We start from the raw sequence: 25,824 nt of genomic DNA, 5'->3' as shown, positions 1-25,824 counted from the left end.
CCAGGACGTCGATCTCCAGGGTCTCACTCCCGGCCTGGTTAACGAAACCTGGGCCAGTCCGCCTACGGAAACAGGTGAGGAGCCATAAGGCCGTTCCCCTGGTCGAGCGGGTTCAGCTTCTCCACGTGAACCCTCAGTACGCATATGTGGCACACCACGATGGACGACAGGACACAGTCTCCCTCCGCGACCTGGTTCCCGCGGGTACCCCTACGTCCATTATTACCGCGCCCCTCCCAGCCACCTCCCCACCCACTTCCCCACCTACACCTTCACCAACATCTCCCAAAGGGTCCTTGAGCCCTGCCTCTGCATCGTCACCCTATCCGAGACCCCGTTGTGCAGACGATGTGCTCCCGGAGCATAAGATTTTGACGCCAGTGTCCACGCCGCAGCCGGAGCTGAGGCGTTCGCAGCGAACAATTCACCCTCCTGTGAGACTGAACTTATGAGTCCCTTTCACCCCCGCCAGACATTTTTTTAACGGGGGGTGAATGTGGTGAGCCACGTATGGCTACGTAAGGCTGTTGTATATATGTTCACTATTGTTCTACTGTTCTATTAGTATTGTTATCTCCACTGTTGTAGAGACTTATTGTTATTGCTGTTCTGTTATTGGTTGTTGCTGTTGTACTGTTGGAATGTTATTATTGGTGCTGCTATTGGCTCCGCCTGTGGCTCCGCCCAGCTGTGGAGGTATAAAGCCTGTTGACCTGGGTCAGCCCTGCATTGCGGGAGGAGCTACAGGTCGGCACATATTTAGCTTATTAAAGCATCGGTTCACTGCTTCTCAGCATCTCGTCTGAATTGACGTCTATCAATAATCATGAAACTTGACTATTCCTGTCAGGAGACCCAGACACTCCTTTTCGATCTGGGCATACCGTTGCTCAGTGGGCGTCATGGCCCTGGAGGCATATGCCACTGGAGCCCAGGACGAGGAGTCATCTCGCGGGAGGAGCACCACCCCAATGCCGTCCTGGCTTGCATCAGTTGATATCTTGGTTTCCTTGGTTGGGTCGAAGAACGCTAGAACTGGGGCTGTGGTGAGCTTTGCCTTCAGCTCACGCCATTCCGCTTCATGCGTGGGCAGCCACTGGAATTCCGTTGACTTCTTGACGAGATGGCGGAGGGCCGTGGTGTGGGATGCCATATCGGGAATGAATTTCCCGAGGAAGTTGACCATCCCGAGGAAGCGGAGGACCGCCTTCTTGTCCTCCGGGGTCTTCATGGCGTTGATCGGCAAGACCTTGTCGGTGTTTGGCCGCACACCCTGCCGCGAGATGTGGTCGCCTAGAAACTTTATATCAGATTGACCAAATGAGCACTTGGCCCTGTTGAGCTGGAGACCATGTTCATGAATTCGCTGGAAGACCTCTTGAGGCGAGCGATATGTTCCTGGGGTGTTGTGGACCAGATGATCACGGCGTCCACGTATACTCGTACCCCCTTGATGCCCTCCATCATCTGCTCCATGATGCGATGAAACACTTCGGAAGCAGATATGATACCCAAAGGCATGCGGTTGTAACAGTAGCGGCCAAACGGGGTGTTGAACGTGCACAGCTTGCGACTGGACGCGTCCAGCTGTATTTACCAAAAACCCCGGGAGGTGTCCAGCTTAGTGAAGAATTTGGCATGAGCCATCTCACTGGTTAACTCTTCACGCTTCGGGAACGGGTAGTGCTCCCGCATGATGTTGCTGTTTAAATCCTTGGGATCAATGCAAATGCGGAGCTCCCCTGATGGCTTCTTTACGCATACCATGGAGCTGACCCAGTCTGTTGGCTCCGTGACCTTTGAGATGATGCCCTGGTCTTGGAGGTCCTGTAGTTGCTTTTTCAGACGATCCTTGAGGGGCGCCGGCTCCCGGCGTGGTGCATGGATTACAGGGATGGCGTTCGGCTTGAGCAGTATTTTGTATCGGTACGGGAGCGTGCTCATTCCATCGAATATACTGTGGTATTGCATGATAATGTCGTCTATGTCGGCTTGCAAATTTCCATCGGGCGAGGCCGTCGCCGGTGACGATGACATGGTGTGGACTCGCTGAACCAGGTTCAGGAGCTTGCAGGCGCGAGCACCAAGCAGGGACGCCCTGTCAGGCCTGACGATTTCAAATCGTAACGTTGCCTTGATCGCCTTGTTGGATACCCCTAGTTGACACGAGCCACTGGCAGCTATGGCATTGCCATTGTAATCAAGGAGCTGGCAGGCCGGTGGAAGAATGCTTGGTCTGGCGCGGATGGTGTCGAGATTGTGAGATGAGTTTCGCAGGCGTGCCTGTGTCCAGTTTAAATCGGATGCGAGCCTTGTTAACTGTGAGGGCAGCACACCACTCGTCGTCGGGATCCACACTGAGGATCGAGAGGCATGTTTGGTGGAGGCCAGCTCATGTGTGGTTATGATGCCCACCCGATATGGAGACTTGAGGCAGTCAGCATCAGGGTCCATTGGGCTGTCGGGATCAGAATCTGGCTTGCCTTGTTGTATTGAGCGGATACTTCTGCGCCGCAGCTGGGATTTCTGGCTGCTGAGCGGTGGAGCGGATCTGCAGAGGGCTGCGTAGTGGCCAAACTTGCCACACTGGAGACATCGGCGTCCTCTTGCCGGACATTGCCGCTTTAAGTGGGTGGAGCCACAATTTGGACAAGTCATGACGCTGACGTCCGTCAGCGCGATCCGTGCGCCATACGCATGCGCAGTGCGGTCGGCCGACGTACGCACCTGCGCAGTCGGGTTTTCGGTCTCGTCATCCACTCGGTCGTGGCGCGCATGCGCAGGGATCCGAGAAAAGCGCGCAAAACGGCCACTCTCCTCGATGCTCAGGCCTGCATCTGTGCAATGGCCTGCACCCTTTCTGCCTCGTGGGAGGCCAGCTTTGCAGTTTCTGCTGCCCTGATGTGGGAGTAACGATTCTTGGCATGCTCATGGACAACGCACGTCTCGATAGCGACAGAGAGGGTCAACTGTTTGATTTTAAGGAGCTGCTGCTGCAGGGAGTCGGAGTGGACCCCGAAAACGACCTGATCCCGGATCATGAAATCAGCCGTCGAGTCATAGTTACATGATTGCGCTAGGATGTGGAGATGGGTCAAGAAGGACTGAAAAGGTTCATCCTTAACCTGAAGCCTCTGCAGGGAGATATACAGTTCAAAGCTCTCATTAACCTCAATGTCACAGTGGCTGTCGAACTTCAGCAGGACTGTTTTGAATTTCGTTTTGTCTTCACTGTTGGCGAACGTAAGTGAATTGTAGATATGGATTGCGTAGTCCCCTGCAGTGGAGAGAAATAGTGCGATCTTCCTGGCATCCAATGTTGTCTCGAGGTCGGAGGCCTCGATGTACAAGAGGAACTTTTGCTTGAAGATTTTCCAGTTGGCGCTGAGGTTTCCGGAGATGCGGAGTTGCGGAGGAGGCTGGATGTTTTCCATTTCGCTGGATGGCCGCTTGCTGGTCGATGCTGATTCACTCGAGGTAGGTCCGTCATGATCAATATCACTCTGGTGTGTTAGGCAGGTTGGTTCGATGTGGACTGAACTCGATGCAGGGAAGTTAGAAACAGACGTCTAACACAGGAGAAGATCCAACACTGTTTTATTCAACTAGATGAACTGCTGTACATATTCAGCTGTGGGTTGACACTATACTGATCTGTCTAGTGACCTTGTAGTAGCCTGACCAGACTTACTAGCTACCGCATGGTGTTTGTGCTTGTTAGCTCGAGGACTCTGACTGTCTCAGTAGCTGGGTCCCGAGAGAGCGGGAAACCTAGTGCCCTCTGGCTTTATAGTGGTAGTGTCCTGTCTGGTGATTGGCCGTGCTGTGTTGTATGCTTACTAGTCATCCTGTGTGTCAATCTCTGCCTGTCTGCATCTCATTATATACATGAGTGGATATTATGACAGGGGGATCTTATTGAAAGTTACAGGATGCTGTGAGGCCTGGGTAGAGTGGACGTAGAGAGGATGTTTCCACTTGTAGGAAAAACTAGAAGCAGAGGACACAATCTCAGACTAAAGGGACGATCCTTTAAAACAGAGAATAGGAGGAATTTCTTCAGCCAGAGGGTGGTGAATCTGTGGAACTCTTGGCTGCAGAAGGCTGTGGAGACCAAATCACCGAGTGTCTTTAAGACAGAGATGGATAGGTTCTTGATTAATAAGGGGACCAGGGGTTATGGGGAGAAGGCAGGAGAATGGGGATGAGAGAAATATCAGCCATGATTGAATGGTTGAGCAGACTCGATGGGCTGAGTGGCCTAATTCTGCTCCTATGTCTCATAACTAATAGTTCATCCGCTTTATTGCAAATGCTCTGTGTGATCAGGCACAAAGCCTTTAAACTTATCGTTTTAACATTGCCTCACTCCCAATATTTTTTGCTATGGCCCTGTTTGAATCTGGTTTCTCTGCCTACCACTTTTCTTACTCCCCTTTCTGTCTTTGACATTGAACTAAAAAGGTTGTTCGGATTAAAACACACAGTTTGGGGGTGGGGAGGCAGTGTTAGTGAAGGAGATTGCTCCTACATAAAAATGCAATCAAGTTGTTATAGAGCTGAACTAAAAACATTTTATACATCAAAGCTATCATTTGGATAAGCAGTGATTGGGAGTCACAGTATGGTATTGAACAGATGCCAAGACCCCATGTCCCTATCTGGGAATCTATTCAAACAAGTGGGAGCAGGGTGGGGTAGGAGGATAGGTGGTGGGAACAGGCCACAAAGGATGTAACATAGAAGGAGCTGTAATGTTCTTGCTCCACTGATCTTCAAGACCAGTGAACCTGAAGAGACTTGGAGAAGGTTCCTCACTAAATCCTACAAATCATGGGTGGCACAGTGGTTAGCATTGCTGCCTCACAGCGCCAGGGCCCTGGGTTCAATTCCGGCCCACAGTCTGAGTGGAGCTTTCACTTTCTCCCTGTGTCTGCGTGGGTTTCCTCCAGGTGCTCCGGCTTGGGACCCAGCTGGGACTGAAAGTTCAGGAACAGGCTCCAGAGTGCCATTTATTGGAAAACACCTGCATGGAAATGTGCGTTTCCTTTGGGTGACCCGGTTTCCTCCCACAGTCCAAAGATTGCGCCTGGCTAACTCTTGCAAAGGCGAACAATGTGCACCAAACAAACCCCGTCCATGAAATTCATCCCTTTAAGACAATTTCCTTTTCCCCTCTGATTCTTCTAACCTGATGCTATTAATACTTCTCTAACAGTCTGGTTAGCAACATCAGATTTTGTTAAGGGGATGTAATGTTAAGGGGATTGAGTAAATACAATTTGCGTCACTGTCTGTGTGGAGTCTGCACGTTCTCCCCGTGTCTACGTGGGTTTCCTCCGGGTGCTCCAGTTTCCTCCCACAGTCCAAAGATGTGCAGGTTAGGTGGATTGGCCATACTAAATTGCCCTTTGTGTCCAAAATGGTTAGGTGGTGTTACTGGGTTACGGGGATAAGGTGGAGGTGTGGGCTTAAGTAAGGTGCTCTTTACAAGGGCCGGTGCAAACTCCTTGGGCCGAATGGCCTCCTTCTACACTGTAAATGCTGTGATTCTATTCCATTCTAAACCCCCACATAGACAGTTCCAACATTAATCAAAACTGGACCACAAATTGGGACAACAGAAATATGGGCATCATGTGGAGTCGATTAAAAGATAAATCCTTCTCACCTGTATCCAAAAGGTTAAATGATGGACATTGAGCAATTTTTAAAATATCCCGATCTTTATTTTCTTTGGCTGCAAGAAGGAGAGGTGATTCATTGATCCTGTTAACAGAGAAAGCGGGAATCTATTAATATATGTTGACAACAACCAGCTCTAGCTGTGTGTGTTCAATCCTTTCAGTGTTTCTGTGCTGTCATACTGTTTGATGGATACAAACCTATATTTAATCCCATGCTGTATCTGCCCTGGGAATGCTGGATGGGGACAATGTGGAGGGAGCTTTACTCTGTATCTAATCCCATGCTGTATCTGCCCTGGGAATGCTGGATGGGGACAATGTGGAGGGAGCTTTACTCTGTACCTAACCCCACGCTGTACCTTCCTGGGAGTGCTGGATGGGGACAGCGTAGAGCGAGCTTTCCTCTGTATCTAACCTTGTGCTGTACCTGTCCTGGGAGTGTTTGATGGGGACAGTGTAGAGGCAGATTTACTCTGTAACTAACCCTGTGCTGTACCTGTCCTGGGAGTGTATGATGGGGACAGTATAATGAGATCTTTATCTTATATCTAACCCCATGCTGTAGCTGTCCTGGGAGTGTTTGATGGTGACAGTGTGGAGGGAGCTCTACTCTGTTCAAAAATAAATCAGATATACAGTTTGTAACAAGAATTAACAGTTTAAATTCTCAAGTAGGAAATTGATTGTTTATCCTGTGTATTCTGCAGCTTTTATTATTCCTGAGCTCAGGATGCACAGTGCTGACACCTAGTGACAATTCTGGAATAGTACACTCCCATTTCTGGGATGGACTACAAGGTCGTTACGTTTAATGATGATAAAATAACACCAAATTCTTTCAGTCAGTCTGTAACCTTCCATTTAATTTATGCTCATATGAAGTGCTGGATATGCATGGTAGGTTTATCAGGTTCTGCCGCAGAATAAATGGACTTACATTGACGCGCACAATAGACATGGATACACAATACGGTATTCCAGCTTTTAATTTCACTTATGTACACTCAGCTTATTGTGCCAAACTCATTGATCACAGAGGCCAAAGGGCCAGAAGATACTATCGGATGGATCATTCCAGCTCCTTACACCTGGGCATTTGTCACTCACTGGACTCTAAGCTGGCTGGGGGTTAGACAAAGTGAGAAAGGACGGCCTCAGCTCCAGCAACAACTGACGGCACTGTGTATGTTGGCTATGGTGGTGGCAACAGTGGCATCTGTGGTGATGACTGCTTTCGGTGAGGCCGTTCCTGCCCTGAGGGACTGAGCTAGCCTGCAAGGCAACAGCAATGCCAGGGTGCCTATTATGCCATGCAATATTAGCGTATGAAGGTCTAAAACATTCATACCAACAGCAACATAATAATAATAATAATCGCTTATTGTCACAAGTAGGCTTCAATGAAGTTACTGTGAAAGGCCCCTAGTCGCCACATTCCGGCACCTGTTCGGGGAGGCTGGTATGGGAATTGAACCCGCGCTGCTGCCTTGTTCTGCATTACAAGCCAGTTATTTAGCCCACTGTGCTAAACCAGCCCCTCACCTTTAATGTAATTGCTTCGCAGATTGTCCGTCAGGTAAGAATTTGACACTGAATCTCGCCAAAAGTCTAAAAGCAGAAGACCATGGCTGGAAATCAGCGGCTGTTGGAATTCTCGTTTCCCATTGGCAGCACCCTCCCCCCCGCGCCCCCCCCCTGCCCCCTGGGGGTTTCCCAGCACCCTGGGATGGCTTCAATGGCAAATCCCATTGACAAGTGACAAGAAGAGAGAATCCCGGTGCCAGCAAATGGCGCGTGGCCGAGAAGCATGAGGCTGGAGGACCAGAGAACTCAGCCCCATAACTTCAAGTGTAAAAGGTAGGTTTTAAGGAGGGTCATAAGTGAGGAGGGAGGTGTAGGGAGGTGGGTGCGTTGAGGAGAGCTCTGGGCCTAGGCAGCTGGAGTCATGATTCCTTAAACTAGCAGATGAGGAACGTGACACTATGCCATTGAATTCCCAGGAAGTAATATCATAGTCTAACTTCCAGGTCCCAAACATTGCAAAGTTCCACTCTCGGGATCACCGGGAAATGGAATATGGTTGGTGTCCATGCCAGATCATCCGATCGGTGCTTCCTGGGTACCTTTGCCTCAAATAATTCATGATCCAACATTTTCTATTTTCTCCCTCAACTGTTTTCTCTTTATTTATTTCCCGTTTTACTCTGGGCCCTCGATTGATTTAGGACCGTCTCGCCCAGGCTCCTGCTGAACGCTGTCAAATAGAACCATCGAATCACAGAATCATAGAATCCCCTCAGTGCAGAAGGAGGCCATTCAGAACATCAAGTCTGCACCGACCTTCCGAAAGAGTGTCCTACATAGGCCCAATGCCCCGCCCTATCCCCGTAATGCAATTAGCCTTTGGATACTCGGGGGAAATTTATCATGGTCAATCTACCTAATCTGCACATCTTTGGACTGTGGGAGGAAACCGGAGCACCCGGAGGAAACCCACGCAGATGCGGGGAGAACTTGCAAATTCCACACAGTCATCCAATGTAGGAATCAAACCCGGGCCCATGGCGCTGTGAGGCAGCAGTGCTAACCACTGTGCCACATTGTGCCACCATGCCAAATCACTCGCAAACTGATTTGCCTGACGGTGGTGTTGGGGGTACAGGAAGAGGTTTCGTCCAACAAGTGGGGCTGGCACACTCAATTAGGGCGGCACAGTAGCACAGGGCAGCACGGTACACAGTAGTTAGTACTGTTTCTTCCCAGCGCCACGGTGCCAGGTTCGAATCCTGGCTTGGGCCACTGTTTGTACGGAGTCTGCATGTTCTCCCTGTGTCTGCGTGGGATTCCTCCGGTTTCCTCTCACAAGTCCCCAAAGACGTGCTTGTTAGGTGAATTAGGCATTCTGAATTCTCCCGCAGTGTACCCGAACAGGCACCGGAGTGTGGCGACTAGGGGCTTTTCTCAGTAACTTCATTGCAATGTTAATGTAACACTAATAAAGATTATTATTGTTAATAATAATTATTGCACGGGCAGCACGGTAGCATTGTGGATAACACAATTGCTTCACAGCTCCAGGGTCCCAGGTTCAATTCCGGCTTGGGTCACTGTCTGCACATCCTCCCAGTGTGTGCGTGGGTTTCCTCCGGGTGCTCCGGTTTCCTCCCACAGTCCAAAGATGTGCGGGTTAGGTGGATTGGTCTTGATAAATTGCCCTTAGTGTCCAAAATTGCCCTTAGTGTTGGGTGGGGTTACTGGGTTATGGGGATAGGGTGGAGGTGCTGAACTTGGGTAGGGTGCTCTTTCCAACAGCCGGTGCACACTCGATGGGCCGAATGGCCTCCTTCTGCACTGTAAGTTCTATGATAATCTATGATAACCTGCACAGCCTGCGATTACCGCCTCACATTCGGACGCTGCGCTCACCTCTTTTGCTGAAGCACATGCTGCTCGTACACCTCTGGCCCCGGCCCTTCCTCGGGCTGCAGATCCAGGACCGGCCCACGCAGCCAGTTCAGGAAGGTCAACTGCCAGGCTTTCTGTAAGAGTCCTGGCATTTGGTCCCCTGGACTCCTCCAGACACAGAGAGACTTGCAGCGTCAGTCCCACCTTTCCCAGCAATGGTCTTCTCGCTGATTTATTCAAATTAAATGTTGGAGCTCAGCTTTTGGAGAAAAAAAACACTTGCTTTGCCGATTGTTAGCAGTCAATGAGACAGGATCTTTTAGAAAGTTAGTGCTTGCAGCTTGCTGTATATTCTCTCTGACAGAGGCTGATAATGTCGTCACTGGAACATTGCAGGAATTGTCACACCTTTGGGAGGAGCCACAATCATTTCCCACAGGTGTGCCTTAACCCTTCAAGTCCCGCTGGCTGTGTTTCCAGGTCAGTACAGAAAGGCCCCCTATCTATCAAACACTTTACAGAATTCATGTTTCCTTAATAACCATTCACTCTCCGATACTGAGGGTTGGACAGGTGGTGGTCACTTTGGGACAGAAATGAGAACGATTTTCTTCACATATGGCAGTATTCTTTATATTGCGCGACATGTAAAGTGGGAGCTATTACCGGTTTTCTTAATATTAATTTCCAATGACTTCTAAAAATGAAAATCAGGGGTGGGATTCTCCGCAATCGGTGCGATATCCGCCGACCGGCGCCAAAAACGGCGCGAATCAGACCGGCATCGCGCCGTCCCAAAGGTGCGGAATTCTCCGCATCTTGAGGGGCCGAGCCCTCACCTTGAGGGGCTAGGCCCGCGCCGGACTGATTTCCGCCCCGCCAGCTGGCGGGAAAGGCCTTTGGTGCCCCGCCAGCTGGTGCGGAAATGACTTTGCCGTGCGGCACACGCGCGGGAGCGTCAGCGGCCGCTCACGGCATCCCCGCGCATGCGCAGTGGAGACCATGGTGAAGGCAGAAGGAAAAGAGTTCCCCCATGGCACAGGCCCGCCCGCGGATCGGTGGGCCCCGATCACGGGCCAGGCCACCGTGGGGGCACCCCCGGGGCCAAATCGCCCCACGCCCCCCCCCAGGACCCCGGAGCCCGCCCACGCCGCCTTGTCCCGCCGGTAAGAGAGGTGGTTTGATTCTCACCGGCGGGACAGGCATTCCAGCAGCGGGACTTCGGCCCATCGCAGGCCGGAGAATCGCCGGGGGGGGGGGCCCGCCAACCGGCGCGGCGCGATTCCCACCCCCGCCGAATATCCAGTGCCGGAGAATTCGGCAACTGGTGGGGGCGGGATTCACGCCAGCCCCCGGCGATTCTCCGACCCGGCGGGGGGTCGGAGAATCCCGCCCCAGATATAAACGGCAAGAAACCAGATATCACTCATTTTATGCTGTCGCCCTAAGTCAGAATGATCACTGCAAAGAAAGAACTTGCACTTCCATAGCACCTTCACATCCTCCGGATGGCCCAAAGCACTTGATGTGCAGAGAAATATTTTTAAACTGTAGTCGCTGTTGTAATACAAAGTACAAAGAACAAAGAAATGTACAGCACAGGAACAGGCCCTTCGGCCCTCCAAGCCCGTGCCGACCATGCTGCCCGACTAAACTACAATCTTCTACACTTCCTGGGTCCGTATCCTTCTATTCCCATCCTATTCATATATTTGTCAAGATGCCCCTTAAATGTCCCTATCGTCCCTGCTTCCACTACCTCCTCCGGTAGCGAGTTCCAGGCACCCACTACCCTCTGCGTAAAAAACTTGCCTCGTAAATCTACTCTAAACCTTGCCCCTCTCACCTTAAACCTATGCCCCCTAGTAATTGACCCCTCTACCCTGGGGAAAAGCCTCTGACTATCCACTCTGTCTATGCCCCTCATAATTTTGTATACCTCTATCAGGTCTCCCCTCAACCTCCTTCGTTCCAGTGAGAACAAACCGAGTTTATTCAACCGCTCCTCATAGCTAATGCCCTCCATACCAGGCAACATTCTGGTAAATCTCTTCTGCACCCTCTCTAAAGCCTCCACATCCTTCTGGTAGTGTGGCGACCAGAATTGAACACTATACTCCAAGTGTGGCCTAACTAAGGTTCTATACAGCTGCAACATGACTTGCCAATTCTTATACTCAATGCCCCGACCAATGAAGGCAAGCATGCCGTATGCCTTCTTGACTACCTTCTCCACCTGTGTTGCCCCTTTCAATGACCTGTGGACCTGTACTCCTAGATCTCTTTGACTTTCAATACTCTTGAGGGTTCTACCATTCACTGTATATTCCCTACCTGCATTAGGAATGTAGGAAACATAGCAGCAATTTGAGCACAGCACGATCCCACAAGCAGCAATCTGAAAAGATTCAATCATCTGCCTTTTAATGATGTTGGTTGAGGGATACATATTGGCCTGAACACTGGGCAAAAGACCCATGCTCTTCTGCAAGATATTGCTACGGAATCTTTAACATTGTGACTGGACAGATGGGCTTTGATTAAATGTATCAGCCAATAGACCAGCTGACGGTGCAGCACCTGGATTTTGTGCTCAAGTGTCTGGAGTGGGACTTGAACCCACAACTTTTTTTTAAAGTTTAGAATACCCAATTCATTTTTTCCAATTAAGGGGCAATTTAGTGTGGCCAATCCACCGACCCTGCACATCTTTGGGTTGTGGGGGTGAAACCCTCGCAGACATGGGGAGAATGTGCAAACTGCACACGGACAGTGGCCCAGAGCCGGGATCGAACCTGGGACCTCGATGCCGTGATGCAGCAGTGCTAACCACTGCGCCACCATGCTGCCCTTGAACCCACAACTTGAGTAATACCAACTGAATCACAGCTGGCGCAATGTAATTATGAGGGATCAATGTGTGGAATAAACTTCCAGATGGACACTCTTCTTAGGCTATCACTCTGGGTCGAGGATGACCTACTTCTAGTCTGGTTCATATGTACATATGAAATAGGAGCAGAAGTGGGCCATTCGGCCCGTTGCGCCTGCTCCACTATTCAATAAGATCATGGTCCATGTTTCGAATTCAACATTCCCATTTACTCCGAATAACATTTGGTTCCCTTGCCTAACAAGAATCTATCTACCCCTGCCTTAAAACTATTCAGTGACCCTGCTTCAGTCTTCTGAGGCAGAGATTTCCAAAGTCGCACAACCCTTTGAGAGAAAAGAAATTCACCTCATCTCTGTCCTATAAAGGTGAACCCTAATTTGAAAACAGTGACCCCTAGTTCTGGACTCACCCACATGAGGGAATATCCTTTCAATGTCCATCTTGTGGAGGCATCATGTTCGATGGGTCCTATGGGATAACTGATGAGTACAATGCAAAATCTGCAGACACTGTCACATGTGGGGCAGATGGTGCTTGAAGGGTTAGGTCAATGAGGTGTTTCGAAGTTACCTTGAATTTTCCTCTGCATGATCCCGATGAAGCCTCCTAATGTGTTTGGTGCCTTCCTGAACGAACCTTCTCCATTTTCGTCGGTCAGCGGCCAGGTCATCCCATGAACTGATAGGAATTTTTGACCATTCCAGGGATGCTTTGATGACACCCCTGAAGCTTTGGGAATCTGGGGCAAGAGTCTCCGACCCCCCGCCGGGTCGGAGAATCGCCGGGGGCTGGCGTGAATCCCGCCCCCGCCGGTTGCCGAATTCTCCGGCACCGGATATTCGGCGGGGGCGGGAATCGCGCCGCGCCGGTTGGCGGGCCCCCCCCCCCGCGATTCTCCGGCCCGGATGGGCCGAAGTCCCGCCGCTAAAATGCCTGTTCCGCCGGCGTAGATTAAACCACCTACCTTACCGGCGGGACAAGGCGGCGCGGGCGGGCTCCGGGGTCCTGGGGGGGGGCGCGGGGTGATCTGGCCACGGGGGGGTGCCCCCACGGTGGCCTGGCCCACGATCGGGACCCACCGATCCGCGGACGGGCCTGTGCCGTGGAGGCACTCTTTCCCTTCCGCCTCCGCCACGGTCTCCATCATGGCAGAGGCAGAAGAGACTCCCTCCAATGCGCATGTGCGGGAATGCCGTCAGCGGCCACTATCGCTCCCGTGCATGCGCCGCCCGGAGATGTCATTTCTGCGCCAGCTGGCGGGTCACCAAAGGCCTTTTCCGCCAGCTGGCGGGGCGGAAATTTGTCCGCCGCCGACCTAGCCCCTTAAGGTTGGGGCTCGGCCCCCAAAGATGCGGAGCATTCCGCACCTTTGGGGCGGCGCGATGCCCGACTGATTTGCGCCGTTTTGGGCGCCAGTCGGCGGACATCGCGCCGTTTCCGGAGAATTTCGCCCCTGATGTTGGACACACAGACAACATGTCTTGCCAGCGGTCCAGTGAAAGCAGCAATGTAAGAAGTCACTGTGTGCTGCAATACCAACGCTCTGGATGGATGGATTAAGATAGGCCAAATGGCAGATGTGAACGGTGCCAAGGAGGCCTGGCCAACCATGCCCACATGTTTTGGTCTTGTCCCAGCTTGCGGGGTACTGGACAGCCTTCTTCGAGGCAATGTCCAAAGTGGTGGGGATGAGGGTGGAGCCATGGCCGAAAGTGGTGATCTTCAGGGTATCAGATCAGCCAAATCTCTTCATGGGGAGGATGACGGACGCCCTTGCCTTTGCCTCCCTGATCAGTCGCCGTAGAATCCTGCTCTGCTGGTGGTCAGCAGCACCACCTAAAGCTGCAGACTGGCTGTCCGACCTATATGAATTTCGCCAAATGGAGAGAATCAAATTTGCCATCCGAGAGTCGGAAGATGGCTGCCTCAAAACATGGGAGCCATTCACCCGACTGTTCCGGGACCTGTTTGTGGCCAACAAACAAACAAACAAACAAATAAACAAGTAGCCAAGAGCCAGGGGAAAGTAGCCAGGATATGATAGAAGAGAGGGAAGGGAGGTAGGTCCGGGGAGGTGGGGGATGGGGGAGGGGTGGGGGGGGGGGGGGGGGGGCGGGGAGCAAGAGGGAGTAGCCAAACCCAGCAGGAAAGAAAGGGCAGTAGCAGAGAAGAAGGGGGTGCTTAGGAGGGTGGGAGAAGGGGTAGGGGAGGGGGGAGGGGTGGGAGGGAGGGAGGGAGGACGAGGGAAGGAGATCAACAGGGGGAGCCAGAAGGGAGGAAAGAAGAGGGAATACAAACTGGGGGAAGAGCGCAGGAAATGACAACGACCACAACACACCCAGCAAGGCGAAAGAGAGAAAGAAAGAACGACAGACGGCGTGTTGTGGTTGTTGCCCCTTCCACCCAGTTTTGTTTTGCTTGTTTTGTATTAAAAAAAGAGAAGATGGGGAGAAAGCCCCCCTTACTGCGATGTGTAATGACATTTTTCTTTGTTTTTTTTATGTACTTCCTCTGTTTTATTTTGTGCCTCTGTGTATACATTTGTAAGTATATCGTGTATAAAACCCAATATAAACATTTCAAAAAAGGATGGGCCAAAAGGCCTTCTTCAATTCCGATAATATTGTGAATGGAGCTTTAAAGCTGGACTTGGCCTCATGACATCTGGCTCAGGAAATAAAAAAATTACCGCCCCTGAGCCAATAGTCTGGGGCTTCAGGTGCCATGATAAGTTCAGAAGATTCTGGAAAGACAAGAGGTAATTTTAACAAAGAGGCAGATGTGTGGAGCTGAGGGACTGAGGGGGCCGCAAAGGACTGGGGTTGGGGGAGGTCAAGGGATGAGTCAGGGGCTGTGCTTCTAAACTCCTATATGTTGGAAAGTGATCTCAGAGCATGAACATTAAGCAACTCTGCATGCTTAAAAAGCCTTTATTTTTTCTCTATTTTAACGTCGCCCTCTCTCTCTTCCATCTTCTTCCTTCCTCCATTCTGTATCTTAGAATCATAGAATTTACAGTGCAGAAGGAGGCCATTCAGCCCACAGAGTCTGCACCAGCCCTTGGAAAGAGCACCCTATCCAAGCCCACACCTCCACCCAATCCCCATAACCCAGTAACCCACCCAAGGGCATTTTGGACACTAAGGACAATTTAGCATGGCCAATCCACCTAACCTGCATATTTTTGGACTGTGGGAGGAAACCGGAGCACCCGGAGGAAACCCACGCACACACGGGGAGGATGTGCAGACTCCACACAGACAGTGACCCAAGCCGGGAATCGAACCTGTGACCCTGGAGCTGTGAAGCAATAGTGCTAACCACAATCTTGACTCCACCAAGTTCTCAGAATGTGTTGATTAACAATTGAGGCCACAGGCCGTGAACTTTACTGGAGGTTAGTGCTGAGGAGGAAGTGAAACCTCGGCTGGATTCTGAGTCGAATGGGAAGAGCTGTGCTTCATCCATAGTTTTCAACTGTGAACTGTTGGACACAGTACGTCGTCTAGTGGGAATGTGATAGGGAGGGTTGGGGTATTGGTGTGATAGCCCTCGCGAGGACAACGGGGGATTGCTGATTGAGCTCCCTCTGGGCTTCGTAGAATACGAGGTCCCGTGGTGCGTGGGCAGAGGCCGGGCCAGCTGGAGCTCATTAGAGTGAATTTTTAAATGTAGCTCCCAGACCCGGAACGGGAGTTCCTGATGGTTCTGGGCCGGGACGTATGTTTACTGTGCCGTGGTAAAGGCGCTATTTTCAGTTTAAAATAAACCAGTTTGGCCTTTCATTCCATGCTTCTGGGAATTATTACATTGGCAACAAGGAATAAGCACAGGATTCTGGGCAGCTTTTTCAAAACTCCCCAATAAGTAACAAATCAAAAGGAAAAACCTGAAAATGCCCTTGTATGACAAGCTCGAGCCTTATGATGCAGATGTGGAGGACTGGCCCCAGTATGCCAAACGCATGCACTACATCTTCCATGCCAACAGTATAGAAAGGGGATGACAGACATATAATAATCCTTTGACAGTATGCGGGGCCTCGACGTTCAGTATTTAAAAAATATATATATTTTTATTAAGGCATTTATAAATAAACATCAGATAAAACCACAACCAAGATAAAAAAGATAACCAACAGATAACAAACAGGAGAACACAGCATAACTCAATAAATAGCCAACAACCGCAACCCATCCTCCCTACCATACCCACCACCTTCTCTGCCTACATTCTTTCTTGTTAACCCTACACGCCCCCATCCCCCCACTCCCCCTGCTGACTTAACTGTCCTGGAAGAAGTCAATGAACAGTTTCCATCTCCGGGCGAACCCTTCCATTGACCCTTAAGGCGAATTTAATTTTCTCAAGCCTAAGGAAATCCATAAGGTAGCTCACCCCTACCCCCGGCTTTGAAGGCTCCGAGTCCCTCCATCCCAACAGGATCCATCTCCGGGCTACTAGAGAAGCAAAGGCTGGAACGTCGGCCTCTCTCACCTCCTGGACTCCCACATCTTCCGAAACTCCAAACACTGCCAATTCTGGACTCGGGACCACCTCCACCCTCAGTGCCTCCGCCATCACGCCAGCGAACCCCCGCCAAAATCCCTACAACTTTGGGCAGGCCAAAATATGTGAACATGATTCACGGGGCCCCCCGCACACCGCCCACACCTATCCTCCACCCCCTCAAAGAACCTACTCATTCTAGCCATCGTCATATGCGCCCTGTGGGCTAATTTAAATTGGATGAGACTCAACCTGGTGCATGAGGAGGACCAATTCACCCTCCTCAAAGCTTCTTCCCATAGCCCAGCCTCCAGCTCACCCCCCAGCTCCTCCTCCCATTTTTGCTTAACTACTCCTATCGGGGCGCTCTTCCAATCCATCAATTTCTTATTTATCTCTGACACCTTGCCCTCTCCAACCCCTGCTCTCGACAGCACCATCTCCTGAAACCCAGAGTGCGGCAGACCAGGAAAGGACAGCACCTGCTTTCTTACGTCGTTCCACACCTGTAAGTATCGGAATCCGTTTCCGCTGAGCAACTCATAGTCTTCTACCAGTCCTTCCAAACTCGGGAGGTTGACCTCCACGAACAAATCTCCAAACCTCTCAATCCCCGCCCGCCGCCATTCCTGAACCCCCCTTCCAGTTTCCCCGGAGCGAACCTGGAATTCCCACAGATCAGGCCCCACACCGAGGTCCCCTCCAGCCTCAGGTGCTGCCGCCACTGTCCCCACACCCTCAGGACCGCTGCCACTACCAGACTTGTGGAGGTCCTGGCCGGCGAGAACGGCAGAGGCGCCGTCAACAGTGCTCCCAATCTAGTGTCCTTACATGAGGCTGCCTCCATCTGCTTCCATACCGACCCCTACCCCACTACCCACTTCTGTACAATGGCTATATTTGCCGATCAATAATAATTCATTAAATTTGGCAAGGCCAACCTGCACCTCCCCCCTCGCCCCCGCTCCAACAGTGCCTTCTTTATCCGAGGGGCCTTCCCCGCCCACACAAACCACAATATCAACGATTAACCTTCTTGAAAAAGGCCTTGGGGATAAAAATAGGGAGGTTCTGGAATGCAAATAAAAACCTCGTGAGCACAGTCATCTTTACAGCCCTCCCCGCCAATGACAACGGAAGCACATCCCACCTTTTAAATTCACCCGACATTTACTCCACCAACCGAACCAGATTCAACTTGTGTAATTGCTCCCATCCCCGTGCCACCTGAATACCTAGATACCTAAACTCGCCCCCACTACCTTAAATGGCAGCTCCCCCAGCCTCCTCTCCTGCCCCCTCGCCCGAATCGGGAAGACTTCACTCTTTCCCATGTTTCATTTGTACCCCAAAAACCGGCCGAATTTCACCAAAATGTCCATGATATCCCCTATGCTTCCAGGTGGGTTCGATATATACAAGAATGGGTTGTCCGCATATAGGGACACCCTATGCTCCAAACCCCCACCCCTTTGCAGTTCTTACATGCTCTAAGCGCCATTCCCAGTGGCTCTATTGCCATTGCGAAAGTCAACGGGGAGAGTGGCCATCCTTGCCTCGTCCCCGGGACAACCTAACGGGGGTGATTATGCAAAGTGGAGACCAAGTGTTCGCGCTGTCGTGAATGCCGTCTCCTTTCACGACGGTGAGAAATGGGCATGGGGATGACCGATTCTGGCCCCCACAGGGGGCCAGCACGGCGCTGGAGCGGTTCACGCCGCTCCAGCCTCCCTTCCCGGCACCACGTGGGCGCCGTGCCAGCCCGCGCATGCACGGGGGACTTCTTCAGCACGCCGGCCCCGACTCAACATGGTGTCGGGGTTCAGGGGCCGGCCGCGCAACAAAGTAGGCCGGGGGGGGGGAGAGGCCGGCCCACCGATCGGTGGGCCCCGATCGTGGGCCAGACCCCATCGGAGGCCCCCCCCGGTGACGTAGCGCTTTTCCCCGCCCCACAGGCCGCCCCCCCGACCCTTCGCGCAGAGTTCCCGCCGGCAGCGACCGGGGTGAACGGCGCTGGCGGGACTCTGTCATTTCTGCGCAGCTGCTCGGCCCATCCGGGCCGGAGAATCGGCGGCCCCGCCCGCGGCCGGCACCGCGCCCAACGCGCCAGCGCAAATGGCGCCGATTCTCCGCACTTCAGAGAATCACGCGCCGGCGTCGTGGCGCGGTTGCGGCGATTCTGCGGCCCGGCACGGTACTCGGAGAATCACGCCCAACGTACCCCTGACTCACCCTATTCGTTCTTACACTCACCACCGGCGCCCAGTACAGCAACCGGATCCAATGTACAAACACCTGCCCAAACCCAGTACCCCCCACAAATATTCCCACTTTACCCGATAAAAGGCCTTCTCCGCATCCATCGCGAACGCCACCTCCACATTTCATCTCTCTGGGGGCATCATTATGCCATTTAGCAGGCACCTGATATTGGCCAACATGTGCCTCCCTTTTACGAATCCCGCCTGGTCCCCCCCCCGCCCCCCATCACCTCCAGCACACAATCCCCAATCCGCGAGGCCAGAATCTTAGCCAGCAACGTGGCATCCACATTCAACAGTGATACTGGACGGTACGACTCACACTGCTCCAGGTCCTTGCCTTTCTTCGGGATCAGAGATATTGAGGCCTACACCAATGTAGGGGGGAGCTCACCCGCCTCCTCGCCTCATTAAATGCCCTCACCAGCAGGGGCCCCAGGTCACCCAAAAACTTTTCATAAAACTCGACTGGGAAACCATCTGAACCCGGGGCCTTCCCTGGCTGCATTGCCTCCATACCCTCCAGCGCCTCCGTCAATTCAATGGGCGCTCCCAGCCCCTCTATCAGACCTTCCTCCACCCTAGGTAGTTTCAGACCATCCAAAAAATCCTGCATTCCCTTCCCCTCAGTCGGGGGTTCCAATTCATACAGCCTCCTATAACTCCTCAAACACCCCATTCACCCCCACCGGATCCACCCTTGACGTGCTTCACCCTGCCAATCTCCCTCACCACCTCCTGCTTCCTGAGCTGGTGGGCCAGCATCCTGCTAGCTTCCCTCCTATACTCATACACTGCCCCTCCTGCCCTCCTCAACTACCCCACTGCCTTCCCTGACACCAACCCAAACTCCATCTGGAACTTCTGCCTCTCCTTCAACAATCCTGCCTCCGGGACCTCCGCATACTTCTGCCCACCCACATAATCCTGCCCACCAACCTTGACATCTCTGATCGCTCCTCCTTCTCCCTGTGGGCCCGGATTGATATAAACTGCCCCCCTGACCACTGTCGTGAGTGCCTCCCATAGCGTCGCGGCCGATAACTCACCTGTATCATTTACCTCCACGTAACCCTGGATGGCAGCCACTCACACACCTCCTCCTCCGCTAGCAGCCCCACGTCCAACCTCCACTGAGTTTGCTGAGCCCCTCCCCGGTCCACTCACAAGTCCGAGACCATGATCGCCGAATATCCCGAGTCCACCACCTCCGCCAGCAACAGCTTACCCACCGCAAAAAATTCAACCTGCGAATAAACCTTATGCACATGGGATAAGTATGAAAACTTCTTCACCCTAGGCCTCCCAAACCTCCACGGGTCGACTCTCCCCATGGTTCTACTGCCTTCCCTGGGTGATCCTGATTCTTTTGACATCACGGCGTGCCAAAGATACAGGCAGACAGTTTATCAGTGGCCTTTTACTATCTGGAGATAATAGTACTGATTTTATTTTTCGAAAGCTCTATCTGGGACACCTGTGTTAGTCGCAGTCAGCAAACAGGGTTCAAAAGCTAACATGTTGAGTGGAAAGAGAGAGGAAGCACCCACTCAGGATTTGTTCCGTCAGTGTCTAAGTTGCTTACCCTGTGCTGCAGGGAGGCCAGATGCTTAAAGACACGAACGGTAGGCTTGTTACATTTCCTTAGACAGCTATTTAAACATGGCCAGGGCTGATGCATCCTAATTGTAACTTGATTGCTGTTGAATCCGACGACTTGACCATGTGGGAACTCACAATTGGATACAAAATGAACACAGGTTTATTTCTCATACAACAATCTCTCCACTCCCCAAAGGGTTGTTTTCATCAACCTGCACCCAGGTTGGGGTTTTTATACTGAGAGGCTCCCCTTGTTAATGGGGAAGCCCCACCCTGTTCATCAAGGAAGTTTGTATTCTGGGATGGTCACAGGGAAACGGATGGTGCACACCCCGTGACCTCTGAGGAGATCATAACACGCTTCCCTCCACAGGCCCAGAGAAACGCCCATGTCCATCAGCTGTAGAGATGAAACCCTCACCCTCTGAGCTTGATAGCGGCATCCAGGTGTCAATGGAGCTGGGCCGGGGGGTGTATACCACACTGAGGACCAGCGTTTCCTTGTGGAGTGTTTTGCCTAGGTTGTCGTAGCCGACGCGAGTGTAGGCACAGACAGTGGTACGTCGACGTCTGCTTGTTGCTGGACGTGCATTTTGGAATCGGGATTGAATCTTATTGGTCGGCATCAGGCGTTTCAGCTTCTTGCACATTGACAGCTGGCGGAGCGGGTCGTCGAGGGGCAACGGCTGTTGTTGGATGAGCAGGACCGGGGTATCCGGGATAGGCTTCCGCAGCTCCTGGATGCATCAGAGAATTTGGTCCACATGGCGTGTGGATTCTCTGCCTTGAGACCACACAGAATAAGAGACCGTCCCGTCTGACACCACGCCCGCATCCATGTGGCCCAGGTGCCAACATTTTGGACGTAAACTGCATCCCCAGGCGGAAAGCAGCAGAGTGACTTGCGCCTACCCGTGTCTGATTCGGATTGGTTTTGGCCGTGGTGGACCTTCTCTCCGATGTCCGGGATGACCAGACTCAAACCCATCTGAAGCTGTCAGCCATGAGTAGCTCAGCTACCCTTTGACCCCTGTGGTGGTGTGCGGCATGGTCTGGTAAAATTCTAAAAAATGGGCTAATCTTTGAATATTATGGGGACCACTATGACCTCAGTTACCTATGGCCTGACTTCCGTTCATAGATATATGAGGACCAGGATCCTGCCTCTTGGGCAGAGGCTGGCTCCAGAGGATCCATTTGGACAAACTACAAGAAATCCAGGTACGACCTCCGCAAAGCCATCCGGAATTCCAAGAGAAAATGTCAAACCAAGCTAGAGTCACAGACAGACTCTCAGCGGTTGTGGCAAGGACTAAACAACATAACGGGCTACAAAGCGAAGCAGAACAGTATCTCTGGCAGCAGCGCACTCCTCCCCGATGGACTCAATGCATTCTATGCTCGGTTCGAGCAGGTAACCAATAATCCGCTGGTGAGTGCCCCAGCAGCCCATAACTCACCCATACCCACCATCACAGCTTCCAAAGTCAGATTGGCCTTCCTGAAAGTGAACCCTCGGAAGGTGACGGGCCCAGACGGGATCCCTGGTCGTGCACTCAGAGCCTGCGTGGACCAGCTGGCAGAGGTGTTCACGGACATCCTTAACCTGTCCCTACTCCACTCCGAGGTCCCCACCTGCTTCAAGAAGACCACCACCATGCCGGTGCCAAAGAAGAACCAGGCAATGTGCCTCAATGACTACCGTCCGGTGGTCCTGACTCCAGTCGTAATGAAGTGCTTCGAGAGGTTGGCCATGAAGCGCATCACCTCCATACTCCCAGAACGCCTTGATCCACTGCAATTCGCATACCGCTGCAACCGGTACACGGCAGATGCCATTTCCCTGGCCCTACACTCATCCCGAGAGCATCTCGACAACAAAGATTCCTACATCAGACTCCTATTTATTGACTACAGCTCTGCCTTCAACACAATAATCCCAGCCAAGCTCATATCAAAGCTCCAAAACCTAGGACTTGGCTCCCCATTCTGCAACTGGATCCTGACTTTTCTGACCCACAGACCACAATCAGTAAGAATAAACAACAACTCATTCTCCACAATAGGCGTCAATACCGGCTGCGTATTTAGCCCCCTACTCTACTCCCTGTACACACACGTCTGCGTGGCAAAATTTGGTTCTTACTCCATCTACAAGTTTGCTGACGATACGACCATAGTGGGCCGGATCTCGAATAACGATGAGTCCGAATACAGGAGGGAGACAGAGAACCTAGTGGAGTGGTGTAGTGACAACAATCTCTCCCTCAATGCCAGCAAAACTAAAGAGCTGGTCATTGACTTCAGGAAGCAAAGTACTGTACACACACCTGTCAGCATCAACAGGGCCGAGGTGGAGATGGTTAGCAGTTTCAAATTCCTAGGACTGCACATCTCCAAAAATCTGTCCTGGTCCACCCACGTCGACGCTACCACCAAGAAAGCACAACAGCGCCGATACTTCCTCAGGAAACTAAGGAAATTCAGCATGTCCACATTAACTCTTACCAACTTTTACAGATGCACTATAGAAAGCATCCTATCGGGCTGCATCGCAGCCTGGTATGGTAACTGCTCGGCCCAGGACCGCAAGAAACGTCAGAGAGTCGTGAACACAGCCCAGTCCATCACACGAACCTGCCTCCCATCCATTGACTCCATCTACACCTCCTGGTGCCTGGGGAAAACGGGCAGCATAAACAAAGACCCCTCCCACCTGGCTTACTCACTCTTTCAACGTCTTCCATCGGGCAGGAGATACAGAAGTCTGAGAACACGCAAGAACAGACTCAAAAACAGCTTCTTCCCCGCTGCTGCCAGACTCCTAAATGACCCTCTTATGGACTGACCTCATTAACACTACACCCCTGTATGCTTCACCCGATGCTGATATTATGTAGTTATATTGTGTACCTTGTGTTGCCCTATTATGTATTTTGTTTTATTTCCTTTTCTTTTCATGTACTTAATGATCTGTTGAGCTTCTCGCAGAAAAATACTTTTCACTGTACCTCGGTACACGTGACAATAAACAAATCCAATCCAGAAAGCCGTAGCAAAGAGTTATGTGGACCCGGCCACCCTACCCAAATATTTCAGGGCACGGCCAGTCCCATACACTTTACTTACCAATCTAGAGACTGGGCTCGAGTAGTTAGAGAGCCTTGGGATAATTCATCCAGTGCAGTTCGCAGAGTGGGCTGCACCAGTCGACCCTGTCCTCAAGGCCAACAAGTTGGTCCACCTTTATGGGGACTATAAACTAATGGTTAATAATGGCTGATGTTTAGCTCCGTACCCCATGCTATGCATAGAAGATCTATATTCCAAACTGGTAGGGGATTGAACCTTTACCAAACTATATATGATCCATGCCTACCTCCAGTGAGAACTAGACGGGTCAAAGTCAGGAAGAAATGCCCACTTTTCAAGATCTTAATTTCCAGCCAAAACATGAGCTCTGTCAGGAAACAACAAGCTTGCAACAAAATAGAAGCAGAGTTCAATTTCACTTTTATAATTACTGCTTTGCCTTCAACTGTATTTAGTTTTTGTGTGTGTGATAGTGTGGGTGAGTCCTGTGGGTTAGACATCAAACTTTTGTTTAATCTTTGGGGAAAATGTGCATGAGAACTAAAGTAACTGTCTTCATTTTTAATACTAATGCTTGGATTATTTAAAGTGACTCATTCGTAACAAATGTAAGAAAATACACACATCCACAGAGAAATATATTTGATCATGGGCAATAAAACGTAATATCTTAAAGTTTTCCATGACAACGCATTCATCCTGAAATTATAAATGTTACAATATGCACACACACAAGAAAGATACAGTTAAAGAGAATAGTATACTTTTCTAACTTGTAAATTAAAAGAATAGTGCGTTGTTCATGGGCGGAATTCTCTGATCCTGAGGCTAAGTGTTGACGCCGTCGGAAACGCCGTCGCGTTTCCCTATGGCGTCAACACTGCCCTAGGATCAGCAATGCTGGCCCCTATAGGGGACCAGCAGGGCGCTGGAGAGGTTCATGCCGCTCCAGCTGCCGATCCGGGCTCGGAAAGGGCGCCGGGTGATGCGCGCATGCGCAGTGGGTCCAGCGCAAACCCGCGCATGCGCAATCCCACCGGCATGATTTCTGCGTGGTGTCGCCCTTGTCCGCGCCGGCCCCGACCCAACATGGCGCAGGAGTACAGGCGCTGGCGCGGAAGAAGGGAGGCCGGGAAACAGAGAGGCCGGCCCGCCGATTGGTGGGCCCCGATCGTGGCCCAGGCCACATCGGAGGCCCTCCCCCCCCCGGATCATACCCCCCTTCCCTCCCTCACAGGCCGCCCCCGGACCCTTCAACGCCGTGGTCCCGCCGGCTCAGAGCAGGTTAGAACAGCGCCGGCAGGACTCGGTTTTTATTTACGGTCGCTCGGCTCATCTGGGCCGGAGAATCGCGGGGGGCGGGGTGGGGCGGATGTGTCTGGCTCATTGCAGACTCCTTGTGTACATTTAAGGCTGAGATAGATAGGTTCTGATCAGTCAGGGAATCAAGGGTTACGGGGAAAGGGCAGGGAAATGGACGTGAGGAATGTCGGATCGGCTTGAGGGGCCGAACGGCCCACTCCTGTTCCTATTTCTTATTATCGTATGATACTGCTTGAAATGAATGTTATGACTTTCTGATCTTTACCACAGTCATTGGTGGGCCTGGAAAAGAAAATCCTTTTCTGCCTGAATTGTAGTTCAGATGAGTTTAAGTAGCTGGGGTTGAATATCAAGATAATTGCAGGACTTCCTCGTCGTGATGGCTTCTTGGCAGATCGCAAAGTTGGTCCCTTGTGGTTACTTTACCAGGCAGCCTCCGGGTTGTGAAAGGCAAAACTGACACCATTGTTCGCTGCTACTAGTCTGCAGCTTTCGAACTTTTCTGCCACCCACCCGAGAAACGCTTTGCTAAAAGGGTGACCAACGTGGATGCCTACCATGTGATCCTTCACAGCTCTCTTCCAAATATGGTGTTGGATTCCAGTTAGTCAGTTACAGTCTGGGCCTTCGTGTTTGCAGATCTGTCCCTGACAGTTCCCGACAATCGTTGTGTTGGTGTCAGAATGACCCATTCCAGTCAGGAAGGGGGTTAGAACGATTTCAGGATATGGGTATTTACACCTCTTTATACTCGAATGTCCCTTTGTCTTGTCAAGATGGTGTGACGGTGTTTTATGGAATCCACAGACTAGGAGTCAGGTGATACTGCCCAAATCCCCCAAGACAAGTCCATCTTTTGAAGCCTCACTGTCCATTTTCAAAAGTAAACGACAGGCCCAGAAGCTTCCAGGTGAACACAGTACATTTTTAAAAGTTATGAAATATGGCATGCTTTCACTGGGCACAGCCAAGGCCTTCAGCTAAGTGCTTGTCTTACTCTTTAGACTGTATCCATTGCTTCTGCACATTAGCAACCAATTGATCTCTG

At 51.5% G+C, this 25,824-nt stretch overlaps 1 protein-coding gene across 1 annotated transcript in view; it reads right to left on the bottom strand.

The window, feature by feature from the left end:
* The window catches only part of LOC140395365 (transient receptor potential cation channel subfamily V member 6-like), a 141,902-nt gene extending 132,548 nt beyond the window's left edge, over positions 1–9,354 (bottom strand). The window contains exons 1-2 of the mRNA XM_072483021.1: positions 9,114–9,354; positions 5,672–5,769 (exon numbers count right to left, since the gene is read on the bottom strand). Of these exons, the coding sequence (XP_072339122.1) occupies positions 5,672–5,769; positions 9,114–9,244 (229 nt within the window). The 5' untranslated portion in view covers positions 9,245–9,354. The remainder of the gene's footprint in view (positions 1–5,671; positions 5,770–9,113) is intronic.
* Positions 9,355–25,824: the final 16,470 nt, after the last annotated feature.

This window comes from Scyliorhinus torazame, chromosome 18 (genome assembly GCF_047496885.1).
Source record: "Scyliorhinus torazame isolate Kashiwa2021f chromosome 18, sScyTor2.1, whole genome shotgun sequence".
In the NCBI taxonomy this organism is placed as follows: Eukaryota; Metazoa; Chordata; class Chondrichthyes; order Carcharhiniformes; family Scyliorhinidae; genus Scyliorhinus; species Scyliorhinus torazame.
The sequence above is the reverse complement of the archived record's forward strand: the minus strand, read 5'-3'. Positions and strand labels throughout refer to the sequence as shown.